Genomic DNA, 23,960 nt, shown 5'->3' on the forward strand with positions numbered 1-23,960 from the left:
TATATACCCTCCAAAATGGTTTGTACATGTCAAGTTCTGCCTTTATAGGCAGAAACTAAAAAAAGGGACAATGGAAGGTCAAGCAATCAATGAATATGAACTGCTTTATGTAGGTGCTCTCGGAGGGCACTGTAGCGTAGAGGTTAGCCCATGACGCTGAACGCCTGGGTTCGAATCTTGGCGAGAACAACAGAAAAGAAGTAAGGCGTGCTAAGTTCGGACGGGCCGAAACTTATATACCCTCCACCATGGATCGAATTTGTCAAGTTCTTTGCCAGATATCTCTTTATGGACAAACAAAGAATAATGGATAAGAATTGCTATGATATTGGAGCTATACCAAGTTATAAATCGATAAAGCTCAAACTTGGTTTGACTATTGGAGATCAAAGTGGAAGTCACTGTGCAAAAAATGTGAAATATGAAATGCGCCCTCTATAGGCTAAGAAGTGGCGTCGGAAGATTGGTTTATATGGGAGCTATATCAGGTTATAAACCGATTTAGACCATACTTGTTTAAAGTCACAAAAAAAAAACACTTCACATAAAACTTCAGATAAATCGGACAATAATTGCGCCCTCTAGCGGCTCAAAAAGTCAAGATCCGAGATCTGTTTATGTGGGAGCTATATCAGGTAATCCACCGATTCAGACCAACTCAGTTGATAGAAGTCATACCAAAACACTTCATACAAAATTTCAAATCGGATAATAATTGCGCCCTCTAGCGGCTCAAAAAGTCTAGATCCGAAATCGGTTTATATGGCAGCCATATCAGGTTATAAACTGCGTTATGCCATACTTGGCAGAGTTATTGGAAGTCATACCAAAACACCTCATACAAAATTTCAGCCAAATCTGATAACAATTGCGCCCTCTAGCGGCTCAAAAAGTCTAGATCCGAAATCGGTTTATACGGCAGCCATATCAGTTTATAAACAGATTAATGCCATTCTTGGCAGAGTTGTTGGAAGTCATATCAAAACACCTCATACAAAATTTCAGCTAAATCTGATAGTAATTGCGCCCTCTAGCGGCTCAAAAAGCCAAGATTCGAAATCGGTTTATATGGCAGCCATAACAGGTTATAAACTGAATTATGCCATACTTGGCAGAGTTGTTGGAAGTCATATCAAAACAACTCATACAAAATTTCAGCTAAATCTGATAATAATTGCGCCCTCTAGCGGCTCAAGATGTCAGGATCCGAAATCGGTTTATATGGCAGCCATATCAGGTAATGAACTGCGTTATGCCATACTTGGCAGAGTTGTTGGAAGTCATACCAAAACACCTCATACAAAATTTCAGCCATATCGGAAAAGAATTGCGCCCTCTAGCGGCTCAAAAAGTCAAGATTCGAAATCGGTTTATATGGCAGCCATATCAGGTTATAAGCTGATTTATGCCATACTTGGCAGAGTTGTTGGAAGTCATATCAAAACAACTCATACAAAATTTCAGCTAAATCTGATAATAATTGCGCCCTCTAGCGGCTCAAGATGTCAGGATCCGAAATCGGTTTATATGGCAGCCATATCAGGTTATATACTGAGTTATGCCATACTTGGCAGAGTTGTTGGAAGTCATACCAAAACACTTCATACAAAATTTCACCTAAATCTGATAATAATTGCGCCCTCTAGCTGCTCAAAAAGTCTAGATCCGAAATCGGTTTATATGGCAGGTATATCAGGTTATAAACAGATTTATGCCATACTTGGCAAAGTTGTTGGAAGGCATACCAAAACATCTCATGCAAAATTTCAGCTAAATCTGATAATAATTGCGCCCTCTAGCGGCTCAAAAAGTCTAGATCCAAAATCGGTTTATATGGCAGCCATAATAGGTTATAAACTGAATTATGCCATACTTGGCAAGTTGTTGGAAGTCATATCAAAACACCTCATATAAAATTTCAGCTAAATCTGATAGTAATTGCGCCCTCTAGCTGCTCAAAAAGTTTAGATCCAAAATCGGTTTATACGGAAGCCATATCAGGTTATAAACAGATTAATGCCATTCTTGGCAGAGTTGTTGGAAGTCATACCAAAACACCTCATACAAAATTTCAGCTAAATCTGATAATAATTGCGCCCTCTAGCGGCTCAAAAAGTCTTGATCCGAAATCGGTTTATATGGCAGCCATATCAGGTTATAAACAGATTAATGCCATACTTGGCAGAGTTATTGGAAGTCATACCAAAACACCTCATACAAAATTTCAGCTAAATCTGATAATAATTGCGCCCTCTAGCGGCTCAAAAAGTCTGGATCCGAAATCGGTTTATACGGCAGCCATATCAGGTTATAAACAGATCTATGCCATACTTGGCAGAGTTGTTGAAAGTCGTATAAAAACACCTCATACAAAATTTCAGCTAAATCTGATAATAATTGCGCCCTCTAGCGGCTCAAGATGTCAGGATCCGAAATCGGTTTATATGGCAGCCATACCAGGTTATATACTGAGTTATGCCATACTTGGCAGAGTTGTTGGAAGTCATACCAAAACACCTAATGCAAAATTTCAGCTAAATCGGATAATAATTGCGCCCTCTAGCGGCTCAAGATGTCAGGATCCGAAATCGGTTTATATGGCAGCCATATCAGGTTATAAACTGAGTTATGCCATACTTGGCAGAGTTGTTGGAAGTCATACCAAAACACCTCATACAAAATTTCAGCTAAATCGGATGATAATTGCGCCCTCTAGCGGCTCAAGAAGTCAAGATTCAATATCGGTTCATGTGGTAGCTATATCAAGTTATGAACCGATTTGAACCATACTTGGCACAGTTGTTGAGAGTCATACCGTCCTTGTCACAATTGTGGAAAACAGAACACTATATGCAACATTTCAGTCAAATCGGATGAAAATTGAGGTTACCAGGGGCTCAGGAAGTCAAATCGGGAGATAGGTTTATATGGCATCTATATCAGGTTCTTGACCGATTTAGGTCGTACTTGGTACAAGAAAAGAAATCGGGAGAAGGGTTTCTATGGGAGCTAGAACATGTTCATGACCGATTTGGACCGGTCATGATCGGCCCAATTGTTGAGAATCATAACCGTACACCGTGTGCAAAATTTCAGCCCAATCGTATGAACACTGAGGCTGCCAGGAGCCCAAGAATTCAAATCGGAAGATCAGTTTATATGGCAGCAATATCAGGTTCATGACCCCCAACCTATGGTGGTGGGAATAAAAAGATGTAGAATGGCCTAACAAAACTCACTGTCCCAAATTTCAGCGAAATCGGACAATATATGCGCCTTTTATGGCCTAAGACCTTAAGTCGAGAGATCGGACTACGTGGCAGCTGTACCCAAATTTGGACTGACCTGTGCCGTATTGAATAAGGATGTCGAAAGGCCTATCTACAACTCACAGTCCCATTTATCAAATTTGTTTTCTTATTGCAAAAGTCAGCAAATATGTGCGGTTAGGGGTATGGGCCCTAAAAACTATCAACATCGGACTCCACTCTCTTAAGGCCCAAATTGTCATGGTGAGCAAATACGTCCTATTTGGGGGTTGTTATGGGGGATGGGGCGGCCACTCAGTGACTTGGCCCTGATAATATATATCAGATTCGTGTTCCACTCTGAAATACCTCTTGCACCTCCCCATATTGCAATGGTCAGCCATTACGCCCCTTTTGGGTGGTGCTATGGAGGTGGGGTGGCGCAAGAGACACTTTTCCCGTATATTGATATCAGATTCGTGCTTTACTCCCAAAGACCTTTCATTTGAGCCCCATATTACAATGGTCGTAAATTACTTCTCTGTGGGGGGTGTTTTTGGAGACGGGCGGCCTCCCAAACACTTGGCCAGACATTTGGATATCGCAATCGTATTCAAACACCTTTTATTTGAGCCCCATAGTTCCATGGTTAGTAAATAATTCCTGTTTGGGAGATGTTTTGTAGAAGGGGTGGACCCCCAGAAACTTGGTCGTACATTTGAATAGCAGATTTGTATTCTACTCGCAAATATCTTTTATATGAGTCCCATATTGCCATGGTCGGTAAATATGTCCGATTTAAGGGTGTTTTGGGGGTTGGGGTGGTCTCCCAAACACTTGGTCCGATAATTGGATATCGGATATATTTTCTAATCTTAAATATCTTTCATTTGAGCCCCATATTGTTGTGATTGGTCTACATATATATTTGGTAGGTTTTTGGGGTGGGGCGTCCCCCCTAGGTAACCTACCCGGTATTTGGATACCAAATTTTTGTTTTTAGTTTACTATAAGAGATCACACAAAATTTCGATTAAGTTGCACCGATCCGGCGTTTCTGAGAATAAGGGTAAGGGGGAGGGTCCGCTCCCCCTTTAGAAATCAAAAAATTTAGTACCCTTTTTTCACTACTGGACATTATGCACCATCTGTGAAAAATTCAAGAAAATCGGTTCAGCCGTTTTTGAGTCTATACGGAACAGACAAACAAACAAATACAAATTGATTTTTATACCCACCACCGTTGGATCGGGGGTATATTCATGTAGTCATTCCGTTTGCAACACATCGAAATATCAATTTCCGACCCTACAAAGTATATATATTACGGATCGTCGTAAAATTCAAAGACGATTTGACGATGGCCGTGTGTCTGTTCGTCTGTTTGTCCATCTGTCCGCCCGTCTGTTGTAATCGCTCTACAGACTTCGAAAGTTGAGATACTGAGCTGAAATTTGTCGTTGATAAGTCTTTTTGATGAACGCTGGTTAAGTTTTTGAACGGGCCAAATCGGACCATATTTGGATATAGCTGTTATATAGACCGATAAAGGATCTAATGCCCATTAAGTCTTTATTTTTCATTCGATTTTGCTGAAATTTAAAACAGTGAGTAGCTGAAGGCTTCCCGACAACTGACCCAAATATGGTTCAGATCAGACTATATTTAGACATAGCTACCTTATAGACCGATCTTACGATAAAGGGTCTGAAGCCCATAAAAGCTTTAGTTATTACCCGATTTCGCTGAAATTTGAAACAGTGAGTAGTATAAGGCTTCCCAACAACTGGCCCAAATATGGTTCAGATCGAACTATATTATGATATAGCTACCATATAGACCGATCTGCCGATAAAGGGTCTGAAGCCCATTAAAGCTTTATTTTTCAACCGATTTCGCTGAAATTTGAAACGGTGGGTTATTTTAAGCCTTCCGACGTCTGACCTAATTATGGTTTAGATCAGACTATATTCAGATATAGCTCCCCTATAGACCGATCTCCGGATAAAGGGTCTGAAGGTCATAAAAGCTTTGTTTTTTTATTAGATTTCGCTGAAATTTGGAATAGTGCGCATTTTTAAGCCTCCGAACATCTGACACAAATGTGGTACGGATCGAACTACATTTAGATATAGCTGCCATATAGACGGATCTCCGGATAAAGTGTTCGGGGTTTACACATATACTCGAGGTGGTGGGTATCGAAAGTTCGGCCCGGCCGAACTTAATACCTTTTTATACCCTCCACCATAGGATGGGGGTATACTAATTTCGTCATTCTGTTTGTAACTCTTCGAAATATTCGTCTAAGACCCCATAAAGTATATATATTCTTGATTGTCATGACATTTTAAGTCGAACTAGCCATGTGTGTCCGTCCTTCCGTCTGTCCGCCCGTCCGTCTGGCTGTCGAAAGCACACTAACTTTCGAAGGAGTAAAGCTAGCCGCTTGAAATTTTGCACATATACTTCTTATTAGTGTAGGTCGATTGGGATTGTAAATTGGCTATATCGGTCCACGTTTTGATATAGCTGCCTTATAAACCGATCTTGGATCTTGACTTCTTGACCCGCTAGAGGGCTCAATTCTTATCCGATTTGGCTGAATATTTGCATGAGGTGTTTTGTTATGATTGCCAACAACTGTGTTGAGTATGGTTGAAATCGGTCCATAACCTGGCATAGCTGTCATATAAATATATGTGGGGTCTTGACTTCTTGAGCCGCTGGAGGGCACAATTTATATCCGATTTGGCTGAAATTTTGTACGACGTGTTGTGTTATGACTTCCAACAACTATCTTAAGAATTTTTCAAATCGGTCCGTAACCTGATATAGCTGCCATATAAACCAATAGAGGTGTCGCAATGCGGTACGCCGTTCGGACCTTGAAACGCACATCTTGAAACGCGCAGCACTCAATGATATGTGAGAAGTTTGTCCCTGTTCCTTAATGTAATGTTCGTGGACAAATTTGCATTCGCAAACTCTGAAGTTGGTCCAAGGTCTTCATCTTTCTTTTCTCTTCCTTTCTAGGGTATAGCAATGGGTGAAATTGGCCTCCGAGTGAACTCACCTATGGTGGGCAACATAACCTAGCACGGCTTTTGAAAACTATAGCAAAACTTTTCGCGTAAAATTTTAGCCAAATGCAAAATTTCAGTCAAAACGGATAAGAATTGCGTCCTTTAGAGGTTCAAGAGATCAAAAACCGAGCTCGGCTTATGTGGCAGCTTACAAGTTATTGTACCGATTTCAACCATTATTGGCTAGATTATTGAAAGTCAAAACGAAAGACCGTCCTCTTGAGGCTTAAGAACTCAAGATGAGTGCCGCAGTGTGACACCTCTTTGGAGAGATGTTTTATTGGGTTGCCCAAAAAGTAATTGCGGATTTTTTAAAAGAAAGTAAATGCATTTTAATAAAACTTGGAATGAACTTTAATCAAATATACTTTTTTTACACTTTTTTTCTAAAGCAAGCTAAAAGTAACAGCTGATAACTGACAGAAGAAAGAATGCAATTACAGAGTCACAAACTGTGAAAAAATTTTTCAACGCCGACTATATGAAAAATCCGCAATTACTTTTTGGGCAACCGATACATGACATAGTACTTCACAAACGTTGCCAGTATCAGGAGGGGAAAACCACAGCTGAACATTTTTTCTGATGGTCTCGGCAGTATTTGAACCCAGGCGTTCAGTGTCATAGGCGGACATGCTAACCTCGGCGCCAGGCCTCCAATATATAGCTGCCATAATAACCAATCTTCAAATTTGACTTCTTAAGGCTCCAGAAGGCACATTTACCACCCGATTTGCCTAAAAGTCTGCATGCAAAGTTTTTAGTTGTATAAAGACTACAGCGTGATAACAGCAGACAGACGGATAGACGTGGGATGATCGCTCGTTATTGGTGACTTATGCTTAATTTTAAGACTATAGGACAACGAACGCAACCTCTACTATGGTCAAAAAGGCGACTTATGCTTTATTTGAAGACAATCGGACAATGAATGCCACCTTGACCTTGATTACAAGAAAGATGGACAGACGGCCATTCGGTTTTTTCTCAGCAGGTAGTTATCCTTATTCGACAGCTATACTAAACAATTGCTCTCAATTGATTCCTTCTAAGCGTTGCAAACAGCCACCGTATTGGTGTTGCACTGGCATAGCTTACAAAAACAATGTCCCATCGAAATTGTAGCACACAAAAATGACAAAGACAATGACCTTGGGATTTTTAAAAGTAAAAAAAAACGCATACATTTTTGTCGCAATTCGCAGCAGTTGCACGTTGACTTACCAATTTTAACATTTTACCAGTCAATGGTTTGCAGATCGGCCTTATGGTATCCGCCTTATATCACCTTTGGACTATTTTAGCAGCTATTATAATGAAGTAAATGCATTGCGAGTCAATGGGCACAGGAATCTATAAAACCCACCTAAAAATTCAAGACCTGATGGAAATTTTAATTGCTAACCGTAAAAAGTTTAGTTCCGTTGCGTTTATTAAAAGGGCATTTGCATGTGCATGTGAGAGCGATAGAAAAGGGTAAACGAGCACTCGCAAACCTCGAAAACTGCATTTGTGCACATACCAAAGATAAATGAAATGGAAAATGGACTCGATATTCGAAAGCCTAGTTAAAATGGAATTCAAGTTCATACTATAACACCCACCATATGATGGGTGGTATACTAATCAAATTTTTAAACCCTGCACCACCGTATGTCTCACAGAGGGAGAATATCAAAAAAACAAGTAAAAGCCTGCTAAGTTCGGCCGGGCCGAATCTTATATACCCTCCACCATGGATCGCATTTGTCGAGTTTTTTTTCCCGGCATCTCAACTTAGGCAAAAAAAAGGATAAAAGAAAAGATTTGCTCTGCCATTAGAGCGATTTCAAGATATGGTCCGGTTTGGACCACAATTAAATTATATGCTGGAGAGCTGTGTAAAATGTCAGTCAATTCGAAAAAGAATTGCGCCCTTTGGGGGCTTAAGAAGTAAAGTAGAGAGATCGATTTATATGGGAGCTGTATCAGGCTATGGACCGGCTCAGACCATAATAAACACGTATGTTGATGGTCATGAGAGGATCCGTCGTACAAATCGGATAATAATTTCAATCATTTTTTAATTGAATATGTACTGTAATCTCTGTCTAAAATTCTATACATTTGTCCGGTATCGAGTGTCTCGGAGTGGACTCCCACTGACTCCATCAAGAATGCAATCAGTAGAGGACAAGGTCCCATTTTACTCAAACCCAGCATTCGTGCCGCAATTCCCTCCACCGAGTGAATGAAGATCTTATCTCTAAACAGTCTTGGTGTCAGTTAGTCGGAAACCTTCCTCTATCTATCCTACTCTTCTATATCATACAGAATGAAACTGTGATGCCTTTGCAACGCTCTCTACTAATATTTTTGAGCGATACATTTTTATACGCTCCATCATAGGATGGGGGTATACTTAATTCGTCATTCTGTTTGTAACACCTCGAAATATGCGTCTAACATCCCATAAAGTACATATATTCTTAAGTCGAACTAGCCATGTCCGTCCGTCTGTCCGTCCGCCTGTCCGTCTGTCTGTCCGTTCGTCTGTCCGTTTGTCTGTGAAAAAATTTTTCAACGCCAACTTTTGAAAGAGTAAAGCTATCCGCTTGAAATTTTGCACAAATACTTCTTATAAGTGTAGGTCGGCTGGGATTGTAAATGGGCCAAATCAGTCCATGTTTTGATATAGCTGCCATATAAACCAATCTTGGGTCTTGACTTCTTGAGCCTCTAGAGGGCGCAATTCTTGTCCGATTTGACTGAAATTTTGTACGTGGTGTTTCGGTATCACTTCCAACCACTGTGCTAAGTATGGTTCAAATCGGTTCAAAACCTGATATACTTGCCATATAAACGGATCTTGGGTCTTGACTTCTTGAGCTTTTAGAAGGCGCAATTCTAGTCCGATTTCACTGAAATTTTGTATTAAGAGTTTTGTTATGACTTCCAACATTTTTGCGAAGTATGGCGCAAATCGGTTTATAACCTGGTATAGGTGCCATATAAACCGATCTAGGATCTTGACTTCTTGAGCCGCTGGAGGGCGCAATTCTCGTCCAATTTGGCTGAAATTTTGAATGAGGTGTTTCGATATGACTTCCAAAAACTGTGATGAGCATGGCGCAAATCGGTACATAACCTGATGTTTTGGGTTGCCCAAAAAGTAATTGCGGATTTTTCATATAGTCGGCGTTGACAAATTTGTTCACAGCTTGTGACTCTGTAATTGCATTCTCTCTTCTGTCAGTTATCAGCTGTTACTTTTAGCTTGCTTTAGAAAAAAAGTGTACAAAAAGTATATTTGATTAAAGTTCATTCTAAGTTTTATTAAAAATGCATTTACTTTCTCTTAAAAAATCCGCAATTACTTTTTGGGCAACCCAATAGCCGCCATATAAACCGATCTGGGATCTTGACTTATTGAGCTTCTAGAGAGAGCAATTTTAATCCGATTTGCTTGAAATACAATAGTACAACGGCTTCTCCCATGGTCTTCAACATACGTGTGCAATATGATCTGAATCGATCACAAAGCTCCCATATAAACCGATCTCCCGATTTTGGTTCTTGAGCCACGAATCGGACTATAAGTTGGTATAGCTCCTCCTCCTTCTCGTCCTCCTGTAAGAAGAGATACTGCGCAATGAATTCGTCAGATGCGATCCATGGTGGAGGGTATATAATATTGGGCCCGGCCGAACTTAGCACGCTCTTACTTGTTATGTTTTTTTTTGTCACAAAATATACTCCCACTTCTCAAGCAGGCTGTTAAAATAAGAGCTCAAACCATTTTAGCAAGGGCTTAAATTTCTAATCACGTCTTTCTGAGGGCAAGTTTTAGTTTCCAAAAATGCGTACAATTACCATTGATTAGCTTCATGGTAATTGCAAATCAATATTCAAGTGTTTTTAGTATAAAAGCTTCGATCTTTGGCTAAATTAGGCATAAAACAGTTACACCTTCGACTGACAACAATCCACTTCAAAACAAAAAAAAAAGAAAAATGTTCAAATTCGTAAGTTAAACTTGAAAGAAACTGGAGACAAGTGTAGCATTGCAGTAATTAAAAAAAAAAAACTTAAAATTTTTTTCAAGGTCATTGTCTTTGCCGCTTGCTTGGCCTGTGCCGTAGCCAAACCTGGTGTTTTGGCTCCCACTGCTTTTGCCGCTGCCCCAGCAGCAGTGGCTTATGCCAATGCCCCTCTGTATGCCGCTGGCGGTAGCAGCCAAATCGATGTTCGTCACAACTTTGATGGTACTTTGTCATCGTACACCACTGCACCCTTCGCCTATACTGCTCCCTACTCTAGCCGTTATGTAGCAGCTCCAGCTGCCATTGCTGCTCCCAATGCTTTTGCTGCTCCTGCTAAGGTGGTTGCTCCAGCACCCTTCGCTGCCCCAGCTGGCTTTGCTGCCCCAGCTGCCTTTGCTGCCCCAACTGCCTTTGCTGCTCCCGCTAAGGTTGTTGCACCCTATGCAGCTCCCTATGCCGCTCCCTTCGCTGCTCCTTATGCTGCTCCTTATGCTGCCCATTATGCTGCTCCTTATGCTGCCCCTTACGCTGCTCCTTATGCCACTTATGGTGCTAGTGTTGCAGCTCCTGCCCCCGTCCTTGTTTAAACTTAACCTTAAACAGAAAATTAACTAACTTTTCTGTTTTTTTTTTTGTTGTTAATAAATTATCCCTCATTTTGTTATTTTAAACTAAAAGTGTAAAAATTTGTTAAGATTCACAGTTGTGATTTTCCCAATGGGGAAAATTTATGTTAAATATATTGGTCAGAGGTTATTGCCCCCTTTAGGCTTATAAAGCCGTGGTAACTAAAATTGTAAACGACTTATCTCACAATTTTGTAAAAATTCTTTTATTACGCATCTGAAGACCTCTGCAGAAGTCCACCCAAAAAGAGGTTTAGATTTTAATATATCGTCCAATTAACACTTAAAATGATCGATCTACACCGATGGCTTCAAGATGGAATCAGGGACTGGATTGGGGGTCTACTCTGAGGCACTCAATATCAATATGTCTCTGAGACTGCCGGAAGAGTGAATGGTCTTTCAGGCAGAGGTCTACGCCATTGCAGTGGCCCCAAGAGATATTCTGGCAAGGGGCTTACCGCCCTCGAAACTCAGAACTTATGTGGGTAGTATGGTGGCACTGAAGGCCTTGGGGTCGAGGATGGTGGCGTCGAGTTGCGTGACGGACTGTTTGGAGTCCCTGGATAGGCTCCGAACCCACGATGTGATGCTGACATGGGTTCCCGGGCATGAGGGGATTTCAGGGAATAAGAGGGCAGAAGAGTGCGCCAGGAGGGGTTCGTCTGCGCCGGGCGGACCAGTCTTCGGTCTTGCCTACGTGCCATTTGTCGAGCTACAGAACACAATAGATGGGATGGCCAAGGCGGCGTCGGTGGCGAAATAGGACTCGGTAGATGGTTGCCGGACTGCGAAGGCGCTATGGCCGATTATTGACAGGAGGAGGACGAGGGAGTTGCTGGCGTTCGATAAGAGGTCGATGAGTACTTTGACAGGGGTCATAACAGAGGGGTTCGTCTGCGCCGGGCGTACCAGTCATCGGTTTGGCCTACGTGCCATTTGTCGAGCTACTAAACACAGTAGGTGCGATGGCCAGGGCGTCGTCGGTGGATAGGTGGGACTCGGTAGATGGTTGCTGGACTGCAAAGAGTCTATGGCCGGTCATCGACCGGAGGAGGACGAGAGAGTTGCTGGCGTTCGATAAGAGGTCGATGAGTACTTTGACAGGGGTCATAACAGAGGGGTTCGTCTGCGCCGGGCGGACCAGTCTTCTGTTTTGCCTACGTGTCATTTGTCGAGCTACAGAACATAATAGATGGGATGGGCAGGGCGGCGTCGGTGGCGAGGTGGCGAGGTGGGACTCGGTAGATGGTTCCCGAACTGCGAAGGCTCAATGGCCGATTATCGACCGGAGGAGGACGAGGGAGTTGCTGGCGTTCGATAATAGGTCGATGAGTACTCTGACAGGGGTCATAGCAGGGGGGTTCGTCTGCGACCAGTCATCGGTCTTGCCTACTTGCCATTGTCGAGCTACACAGTAGAGGGATGGCCAGGGCGGCGTCGGTGGCGAGGTGGTACTCGGTAGATGGTTCCCGAACTGCGAAGGCTCTATGGCCGGTCATCGACCGGAGGAAGACGAGAGAGTTGCTGGCGAACGGCAAGAGGTCGATGAGTACTTTGACAGGGGTCATAACAGAGGGGTTCATCTGTGCCGGGCGGACCAGTCTGAGCGAAGGCTCAATGGCCGATTATCGAACGGAGGAGGACGAGGGAGTTGCTGGCGTTCGATAAGAGGTCGATGAGTACTTTGACAGGGGTCATAGCAGGGAGGTTCGTCTGCGACCAGTCATCGGTCTTGCCTACTTGCCATTGTCGAGCTACACAGTAGAGGGATGGCCAGGGCGGCGTCGGTGGCGAGGTGGTACTCGGTAGATGCTTCCCGAACTGCGAAGGCTCTATGGTCGATTATCGACCGGTGGAGGATGAGGTAGTTGCTGGCGTTCGATAACAGGTCGTTTTACAGGGGTCATAACCCGGTTACCCCACAATGACTTCTGTAGGAGTTGCCTCGATTAAGGTGAGAAGGAGACTATAGAGCACTTGCTGTGTTCGGGTCTGCAGAGACGAAGGCTCTCCTTTCTTGGGAGCCGTTTCTCCTGTGATCTGGGTGAACTTGTGAACTCTGGTATTTCTCCTGAGGTTTGTTGAGGGAACAGGATGGTTCCGATGGGGGGAGTGACACAGGATCCAGCGTAGGTAGATCCGTGCTTGCGTACGGACAGGTGGTTCTTCAACCCCCGCTTGGGTTTCTCCACACCTCCTGTCTTTTTATATCCACCACGTTCATCGGAGGCCACCATAGCGCAGAGGTTAGCATGTCCGCCTATGACACTGAACGCCTGGGTTCAAATCCTGGCGAGACCAGAAATAATTTTCAACGGTGGCTTTGCCCTCCTAATGCTGGCAACATTTGTGAGGTACCATGCCATGTAAAACTTCTCTCCAAAGAGGTGTCGCACTGCGCCACGGCCCCTTACCATTGAGCTAAAAACTTGAATCGGACTGCACTCATTCATATGTGAGAAGTTTGCCCCTGTTCCTTAGTGGAATGTTCATGGTTCCGACGGGAGGGTGCCACAAGCTTCGGCGTAGGTAGATCCGTGCTTAGTAGGGACGGGTGGTTGTTCAACTCCCGCTTGGGTTTCTACACTCCTCCTGTCTTTTTATACCCACCACCGTAGGATAGGGGGTATATTCATTTTGTCATTCCGTTTGCAACCCATCGAAATATCCATTTCCGACCCAATGAAGTGTATATAAGTTCTTGATTAGAGTAAAAATCAAAGACGATCTAGCCATGTCCCTCCGTCTGTTCGTCCGTCTGTCTGTTCAAATCACGCTAAAGTCTTTAAAAATCAAGATATTGAGCTGAACCTTTGCACAGATTCTTTTTTCGTCCATAAGCAGGTTAAATTCAAAGATGGGCTATATCTGACTATATCTTCATATAGCCCCCATATAGACCGATCCGCTGATTTAGGGTCTTAGGCCCATAAAAGCCACATTTATTATCCGATTTTGCTGAAATTTGAGGCAGTGAGTTGGGTTAGGTCAGTCGACATCCTAGATAAGTTTGGCTCAGATCGGTCCAGATTTGGATATAGCTGCCATATAGACCGATCTCCCGATTTAAGGTCTTGCGCCCATAAAAGGCGCATTTATTGTCTGATTTTGCCAAAATTTGGGACAGTGAGTTGTTTTAGGCCCTTCAATATCGATCGTTAATTTGGCCCAGATCGGTCCAGATTTGGATATAGCTGCCATATAGATCGATCCTCCGAATTAAGGTCTCAGGCCCATAAAAGGCACATTTATTGTCCGATGTGGCCGAAATTTGGTACAGTGAGTTAGGTTATGCCCCTCGACATACTTCTTCAATATGGCACAGATCGGTCCAGATTTGGATATAGCTGCCATATAGACCGGTCTCACGATTTAAGGTTTAGGGCCCATAAAGGGCGCATTTAATGCCCGATGTCGACGAAATTTAGGACAGTGAGTTGTGTAAGGCCTTTCGACATCCTTCTACAATTTTGTTCACAACGGTTCAAATTTGGATATAGCTGCCATATACACCGATCTCACGATTTAAGGTTTAGGGCCCATAAAGGGCGCATTTAATGCCCGATGTCGACGAAATTTAGGACAGTGAGTTGTGTTAGGCCTTTCGACATCCTTCTACAATTTGGCTCAGATCGGATGAAATTTGGATATAGCTGCCATATAGACCGATATCTGGATTTAAGGTTTTGGGCCCATAAAAGGCACATTTATTGTCCGATGTTGCCGAAATTTAGGACAGTGAGTTAAGTTATGCCCCTCGACATGCTTCTGCAATATGGCACAGATCGGTCCAGATTTGGATATAGCTGCCATATAGACCGATCTCTCGATTTAAGGTTTTGGGCCCATAAAAGGCACATTTATTGTCCAATGTCGCCGAAATTTGGGATAGTGAGTAAAGTTATGCCCCTCGACATACTTCTGCAATATGGCACAGATCGGTCCAGAGTTCGATATAGCTGCCATATAGACCGATCCTCCGATTTAAGGTCTTGGGCCCATAAAAGGCGCATTTATTGTCCGATGTCGCTGAAATTTAAAACAGTGGGTTATTTTAAGCCTCCCGACGTCTGACTTAAATATGGTTCAGATCGGTTCAGATTTGGATATAGCTGCCATATAGACCGATCCTCCGATTTAAGGTTTTGGGCCCATAAAAGGCGCATTTATTGTCCGATGTTGCCGAAATTTGGGATAGTGTGTTAAGTTAAGGCCCCGTCTCCCTTTCTCACCACTGTTGCATCCGAAGTTGACAACTCTGGGGAAGAATCCTGCGATGCCAAATCGTACACACTGGCGGTATGCATTGACATCGAGGGGGCTTTTAACAATGTGCGGACCGACACTCTCAACCAATCCTTAGACCAGTACCGGGTGGACCCGGTCCTTAGAGACTGGATAAACGATGTGCAGGTGGATAAATTGTATGTCTCATGGCATAAATAATAAGGGAGAAAGTGGCACAGGGCATGCCACAGGGGGGCATTTTAAAGCCACTCCTATGGGTGACCATCATAAATGACCTATTACGGATGCTGACTGTGGAGGGATTTGAACCCGTCTGCTACGCGGACGATGTTATAATACTTCTAAGGCGTAAGGATCCGAACAAGCTATGTAGAAAAGCCGAAAGCGTCTTGCATATGACTGGGCTAGACCCAGTGGTCTCAATGTCAACGGATGCCGACTGAGGAGGGATTTGAACCCGTCTGCTACGCGGACGATGTTATAATACTTCTTAGGCGTAAGGATCCGAACGAGCTATGCAGAAGAGCCGAAAGGGTCTTGCATATGGCACATGACTGGGCTAGACCCAGAGGTCTCAATGTCAACCCAGAGAAACTGAAATATGCCTATTCACGAGGAAGACGAAAGAGGGCCAATTTAACGCACCCTGTTTCCTCAATAAGACGATTTCGATATCTGACAAGGTCAAATACTTAGGTGTGATCTTGGACAGGAAACTGGAATTGGAAGTGTCACATTCTGGAGCGTACTGAGAAGGCTCACAAAAGTTGGGCACTATGAAGACGGGCTGTAGGCTCGAAATGGGGCATGAATCCGAGGATAGTCCACTGGCTCTACAGTAGCGTGATTAGACCAATACTTACTTACGCCTCAGTAGTTTGTTGCCTTGGCATATGCGGAGCGATGAGGAGCATGCCCATTAGGGCACTGGAGACTGTTCTAGATATCCGACCCATTGACATACAGATTAAGTGTGAGGCAGCCACTGCGGCTATGAGACTTAAGGCGATGGGAGAATGGATTGAGGATGGCAGCAGCTCATACCATCGCGGTATAAACGAGGCGACGATAGGAAACTTTATCTATAGTCATGCCAGGCAATGTGGAACAATGGGCGCAGTTCATCTTCATTATGTGAATTCTATGCAGCTGCCCCAAGAAAATATTCCTCAGATTCTTCCACCATTTGATGCCTTAATGATATTCTTGATAGTAATTCAAGGTCGCTGAGCAAATATTAATTTTCAATTGTAAGTCAATTGCGAATCCATAAACCCAAATGTGGGTGTGTTTTTCTTTTTGGTTTGCGTTTGTTCGCCTGCTTGCCTATGGAGATTATATAATATTTACTTATACAGTAATACAATTACATAACATTTTATTATACCCTCAATGGAATGGTCAATTACCAAGCCGCAATCGTTTTATAGAAACACCAAAAAAAAAATCAAAAGTCTGCCATTTAATTGGGTTATTAACCTAAAAGTCCATAAATGTAAGCCCAAGCAGGCAGTCAGTCCGTGGGGCCCAAACATATTAAAATCAAAAATCAAAGACAGTGAGACCACATTTAGTTCGAATGGCTGTAAGCTAAGTAAACCAAACACTAAGCGCAACACTTTGGGCTAAGCTAAGCTGAGTTGGTCTTTGGGCCAATGGAGCGGCACCACAACAGTGGCCTGCCTTAGTCACGACTTATTACACAGCCGATTTTAGGCAAATTATAATCGCCACGCACTACACCTACCAAATTGCCGACCAATGCGGCCAAGCAAGGGAAAAGGGGGAGGCAGAAGCATAAGTTGCAAAGTGCAAAGAAGCACCAGTTGCAACTGCGGCTGCAATCTACACCACACCCAAAATTATGGCCACAAAAGGCTAACCGAAAATGGTCGGCCGACAACAATTCACCCATTTGTCCATATAGCGAAAGGGAACATGGCCACTGGTTAGGGGTTGCAGGCAGCCAGCGATTATTAATAATTGAAAATATTGATAAGCGTTTTAGCCTGGCCACCTTTGAGCCGTTGAAGGCGGTGTTTGATTATGTGACAAATTACTTGAGTGGCGGTTTTCGTATAAATTGTTGACATAAAATTAATTAGGCATTAGTTCCACAACATTTGCATAGACCAACAGTTGTCTAGGGATTTGAAAATTTAATTTAAAGGGGTTAACAGTTTACCACATCTCAAGCAGGATGATGCATTACAAAATGGTAAGAGGAAAAATATGAGAAGAAAAATTGTGTTTGAATTAACTTTTAATAAACTATCGTTTTGCTTTCACCTGCAGACTTTTGCTGTGTTGGCTTTGGCTGTGCTGATGGCAGAGGCCAAACCTTCACTACCTTTTGCTGGATTTCATGGAATACCCGATCATATAGATTTGGCACCACCTGCCCATCTGCAGCATCATCATGTGCCTCAGGTATTGGCAGCCCCTGCACATTTCCATCATCAAGTACCTCAAATCTTGGCAGCCCATGCCCATGTGCATCAAGTGCCACCAGTATTACCAGCAGCTCATTTCCATGAAGTAGCTGCACCAGCGCCTGTATTCCAACAGCATGCTCATCTGCTGCCAGCTCCAGCACCTCTATTGCCTGCCCCAGCTCCTTTACTGCCTGCCCCAGCTCCCCTGCTGCCCGCCCCAGCTCCTCTACTGCCCGCCCCAGCTCCTCTCCTTCCTGCTGCTGCCCACTTTGTACCCGCCCCCACTCCTGTGGTCCACACTCATGTTCTACCCGCCCCAGCTCCAGTGCATGTTACGAAATTTTTACCTCCCGTGCTCGAAGCCATTCCCTTTACCGCACCCATTCCCTCCTATCGTGCCATTCCTGGCCCCAAAACCACTACACACCATGTTTCTGTGGGTTATGCCTTCCCTCACGCCCACATCCGTAGCCATTTCGCCAAAGCCATTGTAGCCCCCCACCTTCATCATGCCCATGCACATTTGCATTCGGCTCCCTTGGCCATAGCTCCTCACCACCATCATCATAGTCTATTCTAAAGGGTTACCTTTTTCTCAAAAAGAGCCTCACTTGGATTCTAAACCGGGGCCTTTGGCCAAGTGCAGTTAAGTAAGCACAACAAGTCACTGCAGTATGTATACCAAAGATATTGAAATGTTATTTAGCATATCGGTGTTAATAATTTCTAAAATTTGAATATATTTATAATTTATTTAACATTTTTATTTTATTGTATGTATACTTAAGGTATTAGTAAACAAAAGAAAAACAAATTCCAAAGACAATTAAATTTGAAAACAAAAATTTTGTTTCTTTTTTCTCAAAAAGGGCTGAACTTCATAGTTGTTGAAAGTTATAACAAAACACCTCATGCAACATTTCATCTAAATCGGATAATAATTGCGCCCTCTAGAGGCTCAAGAAATCAAGACCCCAAATAGGTTTATATGACAGCTATATCAGGTTATGGACCGCTTTCAACCATATTCAGCACAGTTGTTGGAAGTCATAATAAAACACCTAATGCAAAATGTCAGCCAAATCGGATAAGAATTGTGCCCTCTGGCGGCACAATAAGTCAAGACCCCAGATCGGTTTATATGGCAGCTATATCAGGTTATGGACCGATTTGAACCATTCTTAACACAGTTGTTGAAAGTCATAACAAAACACGTCGTGCAAAATTTCGGTCAAATCGGATAGGAATTGCGCCCTCTAGAGGCTCAAGAAGTCAAGATCCCAGATCGGTTTATATGACAGCTATATCAGGTTATGGACCGCTTTAAACCATACTCAGCACAGTTATTGGAAGTCATAATAAAACACCTCATGCAAAATTTCAGCCAAATCGGACAAGAATTGCGCCCTCTGGCGGCTCAAGAAGTCAAGATCCTAGATCGGTTTATATAGCAGCTATATCAGGTTATGGACCGATTTGAACCATTCTTAACACAGTTGTTGAAAGTCATAACAAAACACGTCGTGCAAAATTTCGGTCAAATCGGATAGGAATTGCGCCCTCTAGAGGCTCAAGAAGTCAAGATCCCAGATCGGTTTATATGGCAGCTATATCAGGTTATGGACCGATTTAAACCATTCTTAACACAGTTGTTGAAAGTCATAATAAAACACCTCTTGCAAAATTTCAACCAAATCGGATAATAATTGCGTCCTCTAGAGGCTCAAGAAGTCAAGATCCCAGATCAGTTTATATGACAGCTATACCAGATTATGAACCGATTTCAACCATTCTTAACACAGTTATTTGAAGTCATAACAAAACACGTCGTGCGAAATTTCGCTCAAATCGGATAGGAATTGCGCCCTCTAGAGGCTCAAGAAGTCAAGACCCCAGATCGGTTTATATGGCAGCTATATCAGGTTGTGGACCTATTTGAACCATTCTTAACACAGTTCTTGAAAGTCATAACGAAACACGTCGTGCACAATTTCGGTCAAATCGGATAGGAATTGCGCCCTCTAGAGGCTCAAGAAGTCAAGATCCCAGATCGGTTTATATGGCAGCTATATCAGGTTATAGACCGACTTGAACTTTTTTTAACACAGTTGTTGGAAGTCCTAATAAAACACCTCATGCTAAATTTCAGCCAAATCGGATGATAATTGCGCCCTCTAGTGGCTCAAGAAGTCAAGACCCCAGATCGGTTTATATGGCAGCTATATCAGGTTATAAACCGATTTCAACCATACTTGATACAGTTGTTGAAAGTCATAATGAAACACGTCGTGCAAAATTTTAACCAAATCGGTTAGGAATTGCGTACTCTAGACGCCCAAGAAGTCAAGACCCCAGATAGGTTTATACAACAGCTATATCAAGTTATGCACCGATTTCAACCATATTCAGTACAGTTGTTGGAAGTCATAATAAAACACCTCATGCAAAATTTTAGCCAAATCGGATAATAAATGCGTCCTCTAGTGGCTCAAGAAGTCAAGATCCCATATCGGTTTATATGGCAGCTATATCCAAATCTGGACCGATCTGTGCCATATTGGAGAAGTATATCAAGGTGCTTAACTTATCTCACTGTCCTTAATTTTGGCGACATCGGACAATAAATGCGCCTTTTATTGGCCCAAAACTTTAAATCAAGAGATCGGTCTATATGGCATCTATATTCAAATCTGTACCGATCTGATCTAAATTGAAGAAGTATGTTGAAGGCCCTAACACAACTCATTATCCCAAATTTAAGCAAAATCGGATAATAAATGCGCCTTTTATGTTTCCAAAGCCCTATATCGAGAGATCGGTCTATATGGGGGATATATCAAGATATAGTCCGATATAGCTCATCTTCGAACTTACCTGCTTGTGGACAAAAAAAAAATCTGTGCAAAGTTTCAACTCAATATCTCTATATTTAAAGACTGCAGCGTGATTACAACTGACGGACACACGGACGGACAGACACAAGGACATCGCTAAATCGTCTTAGATTTTTACGATCTGTAATACACATACCTTGTAGGGTCAAATATGGATATTTCGATGTGTTGCAAAAGGCATGACTAAATGTATATACCCCCTATCCTATGGTAGTGGGTATAAGAAAAAAAACCCTTCAAGAAACGTGTCAAATGCGGTCCATGAGCCGGCCAGACCGAACTTAACACAGTTTTCCTTGTTTAATATTTTCATACCACCATATCAAAAATTTAGTCATCCTGATTGTAACATTTCGAAATTTTGATCTGCGAGCCCATAAAGTTTTTATATTCTTGGTGGTCTTCAAGTTCTAAGTGGAAGTAGCCATAGGCAAACGGAGGGACCGTTTGTCTGTCTAACAGAATCACGATAGCGGTGATGGTTTCGGTCCATCCGTCTGTCGAAAGCAAGCTAACTTTAAAAAAAGTAACGCTAGGAGCCTGAAATTTCACATTATTATTGCTTATTAATGTAGATCGGGATGGAGGTCACACCCTAGCGCAGTGGTTAGCATGTCCGCCTATGACGCTGAATACCTAGGTTCGAATCCTGGCGAAACCACCGGAAAAAATGTTCAGCGGTGGTTTTTCCCTCCTTATGCTGGCAACATTTGTGAGGTACTATGCCATGTAAAACTTCTCTCCATAGAGGCGTCGCACTGCGGCACGCCGTTCGGACCCGGCTATAAAAAGGAGACCCCTTATCATTGAGCTTAAAACTTGAATCGGACTGCACTCATTGATATGTGAGAAGTTAGCCCTTGTTCCTAAGTGGTATCTTCATGGGCAAAATTTGCAATGTAGATCAGGATTGTAATGGACCAAATCGGTCCAACATTTAGATTTAGCTGGCATGTATAGCGAACTTCAGATTATAAAGGGTGATTTTTTTGAGGTTAGGATTTTCATGCATTAGTATTTGACAGATCACGTGGGATTTCAGACATGGTGTCAAAGAGAAAGATGCTCAGTATGCTTTGACATTTCATCATGAATAGACTTACTAACGAGCAACGCTTGCAAATCATTGAATTTTATTACCAAAATCAGTGTTCGGTTCGAAATGTGTTCATTCACCGTTCAGCGATGAGGCTCATTTCTGGTTGAATGGCTACGTAAATAAGCAAAATTGCCGCATTTGGAGTGAAGAGCAACCAGAAGCCGTTCAAGAACTGCCCATGCATCCCGAAAAATGCACTGTTTGGTGTGGTTTGTACGCTGGTGGAATCATTGGACCGTATTTTTTCAAAGATGCTATTGGACGCAATGTTACGGTGAATGAACACATTTCGAACCGAACACTGATTTTGGTAATAAAATTCAATGATTTGCAAGCGTTGCTCGTTAGTAAGTCTATTCATGATGAAATGTCAAAGCATACTGAGCATCTTTCTCTTTGACACCATGTCTGAAATCCCACGTGATCTGTCAAATACTAATGCATGAAAATCCTAACCTCAAAAAAATCACCCTTTATTTCTGCAGCAATTTTTATCAGATTTGGCTGAAAATATGCACCACAAATTTTCCTTGTGGAAAATTCCAACATATATACCAAATATGGTTCGAATCGATTCAAAACATGATATATCTCCCATATAAACCAATCTCCCGAATATACCTCTTGAGTCTCTAAGGAGCTCAATTATTATCTGTTTTGATTAAAAGTTTTATGAGAGAAATGTGACTTCAAACAAAAATGCCATGTATGGTGTCAATTGGTCCAAAACCTAATATAGCTCCCATATTAACCGATCTCCCGAATATACATCTTGAGCCTCTAGATGACGAAATTCTGATTCAATATAATAAAATCGTGGGGATTTCTTATTATGACCTCCCATTATCCTTTTTATACCGACCACCGAAGTATGGGGGTATACTCATTATACCATACACCACTAATGTGGTATAGTGAATTTGTTTGTAACACACAAAAGGAAGAGAGATAGACCCATTGATAAGCATACTGATCGTCTTAGAATCACTTTCCCATTCGATTTAGCTATGTCCGTCCGTCTGTCTGCCCGTCTGTCTTTCCGTCTGTCTGTTCGTCTGTCTGTCGGTCTGTCTGTCTGTCGGTCTGTCTGTCGGTCTGTCTGTCCATCTGTCTTCCGTCTGTCTGTCCGTGTGTCTGTCTGTCCGTGTGTCTGTCTGTCCGTGTGTCTGTCTGTCCGTGTGTCTGTCTGTCTGTTCGTCTGCCTGTCCGTCCGTCTGTCTGTCCATCTGTCTGTCCGTCTGTCTGTCTGTCTCTCCGTCTGTCCATGTAAATTTGCGTACAAAGAACAGGTCGCAGTTTTCATCCGATCGTCTTCAACTTCGGTACAGGCATCATTTTCGGCCTAGAGACGAAGACCAGTGAAATTGGAAAAAATCGGCTCAGATCTGGATATAGCTCTCATATATATGCTCGTCCGATTTTCAGTAATAATGCAAGAAAATTGCCATTTGTCGACCGATTCTCTCGAAATTTGGTAGAAAGTATTTTCTTATCATTCTCGACATCACTGGTGAATTTCATGGAAATCGATTCAGATTTAGATATAGCTCTCATATATATATATATATATGTCGCCCGATTTTCACTCCTAGAACCACTGCAAGCACATTTATTGGCTAATCTAGCCAAAATAGTGCACAACGCTTTTCTCTACGACCACCTCAATATATAAGTTATCATGAGGAACCCTCGTGTTCCCGTATTCCCACAGTTTAGCTGCACTAAGGCAACCAAAAACCCCACACGAGCTGCTAAGTCAGCGCATTGGACACCTTATTCTAGACACCTTATTCATTTGATTGCACCCAAACCAACTACTTACAACCATTCATGGGAAACCTTCATGCTCCCGTATTCCCACAAGTAACACGAGCCGCCTATTCAACACCCCACTACAGGTTAATAGCCCAATATTCTACACGGGCCACTGTGTCAGCAAGAAATGCAATGGCAACGTTGGCAGAGCGACAGCGGCGCAACATAATGTGGTGGCTTAGTTTTAAGTAACAGCATTATTGTAAGTTTAGTTTTTAACTCATACTCAATGAATAAAGTTTAATACATTCATTAAGAATAATTGGCGCCCATCGTGGTTCACTTCGCGAAAAGAACTCTAAAAAAAGTTAGAACTGACTGCGAAAAGTGAAACTACAAAATATAAAATAAAAATACAAATCCTAAAAAAGGAAAAGTAAAAACGTACGTGGTTCACTTCGCGAAAAGAACTCTAAAAAAAGTTAGAACTGTGAAAAGTGAAACTACAAAACATAAAATAAAAATCCTGTGAGAAAAAAAATAT

General features: G+C 42.5%; 1 protein-coding gene across 1 annotated transcript; it reads left to right on the forward strand.

Annotated features, from left to right (window-relative positions):
- Positions 1-70: 70 nt before the first annotated feature.
- Positions 71-18,248, forward strand: LOC106089069 (skin secretory protein xP2). The gene is made up of 3 exons (XM_059368964.1): positions 71-109; positions 10,344-10,937; positions 17,529-18,248. The coding sequence occupies exons 1-3, from the start codon at positions 71-73 to the stop codon at positions 18,246-18,248; spliced, it is 1,353 nt and encodes a 450-aa protein (XP_059224947.1).
- The last annotated feature ends 5,712 nt before the right edge of the window (positions 18,249-23,960 follow it).

This window comes from Stomoxys calcitrans, chromosome 1, assembly GCF_963082655.1.
Source record: "Stomoxys calcitrans chromosome 1, idStoCalc2.1, whole genome shotgun sequence".
In the NCBI taxonomy this organism is placed as follows: domain Eukaryota; kingdom Metazoa; phylum Arthropoda; class Insecta; order Diptera; family Muscidae; genus Stomoxys; species Stomoxys calcitrans.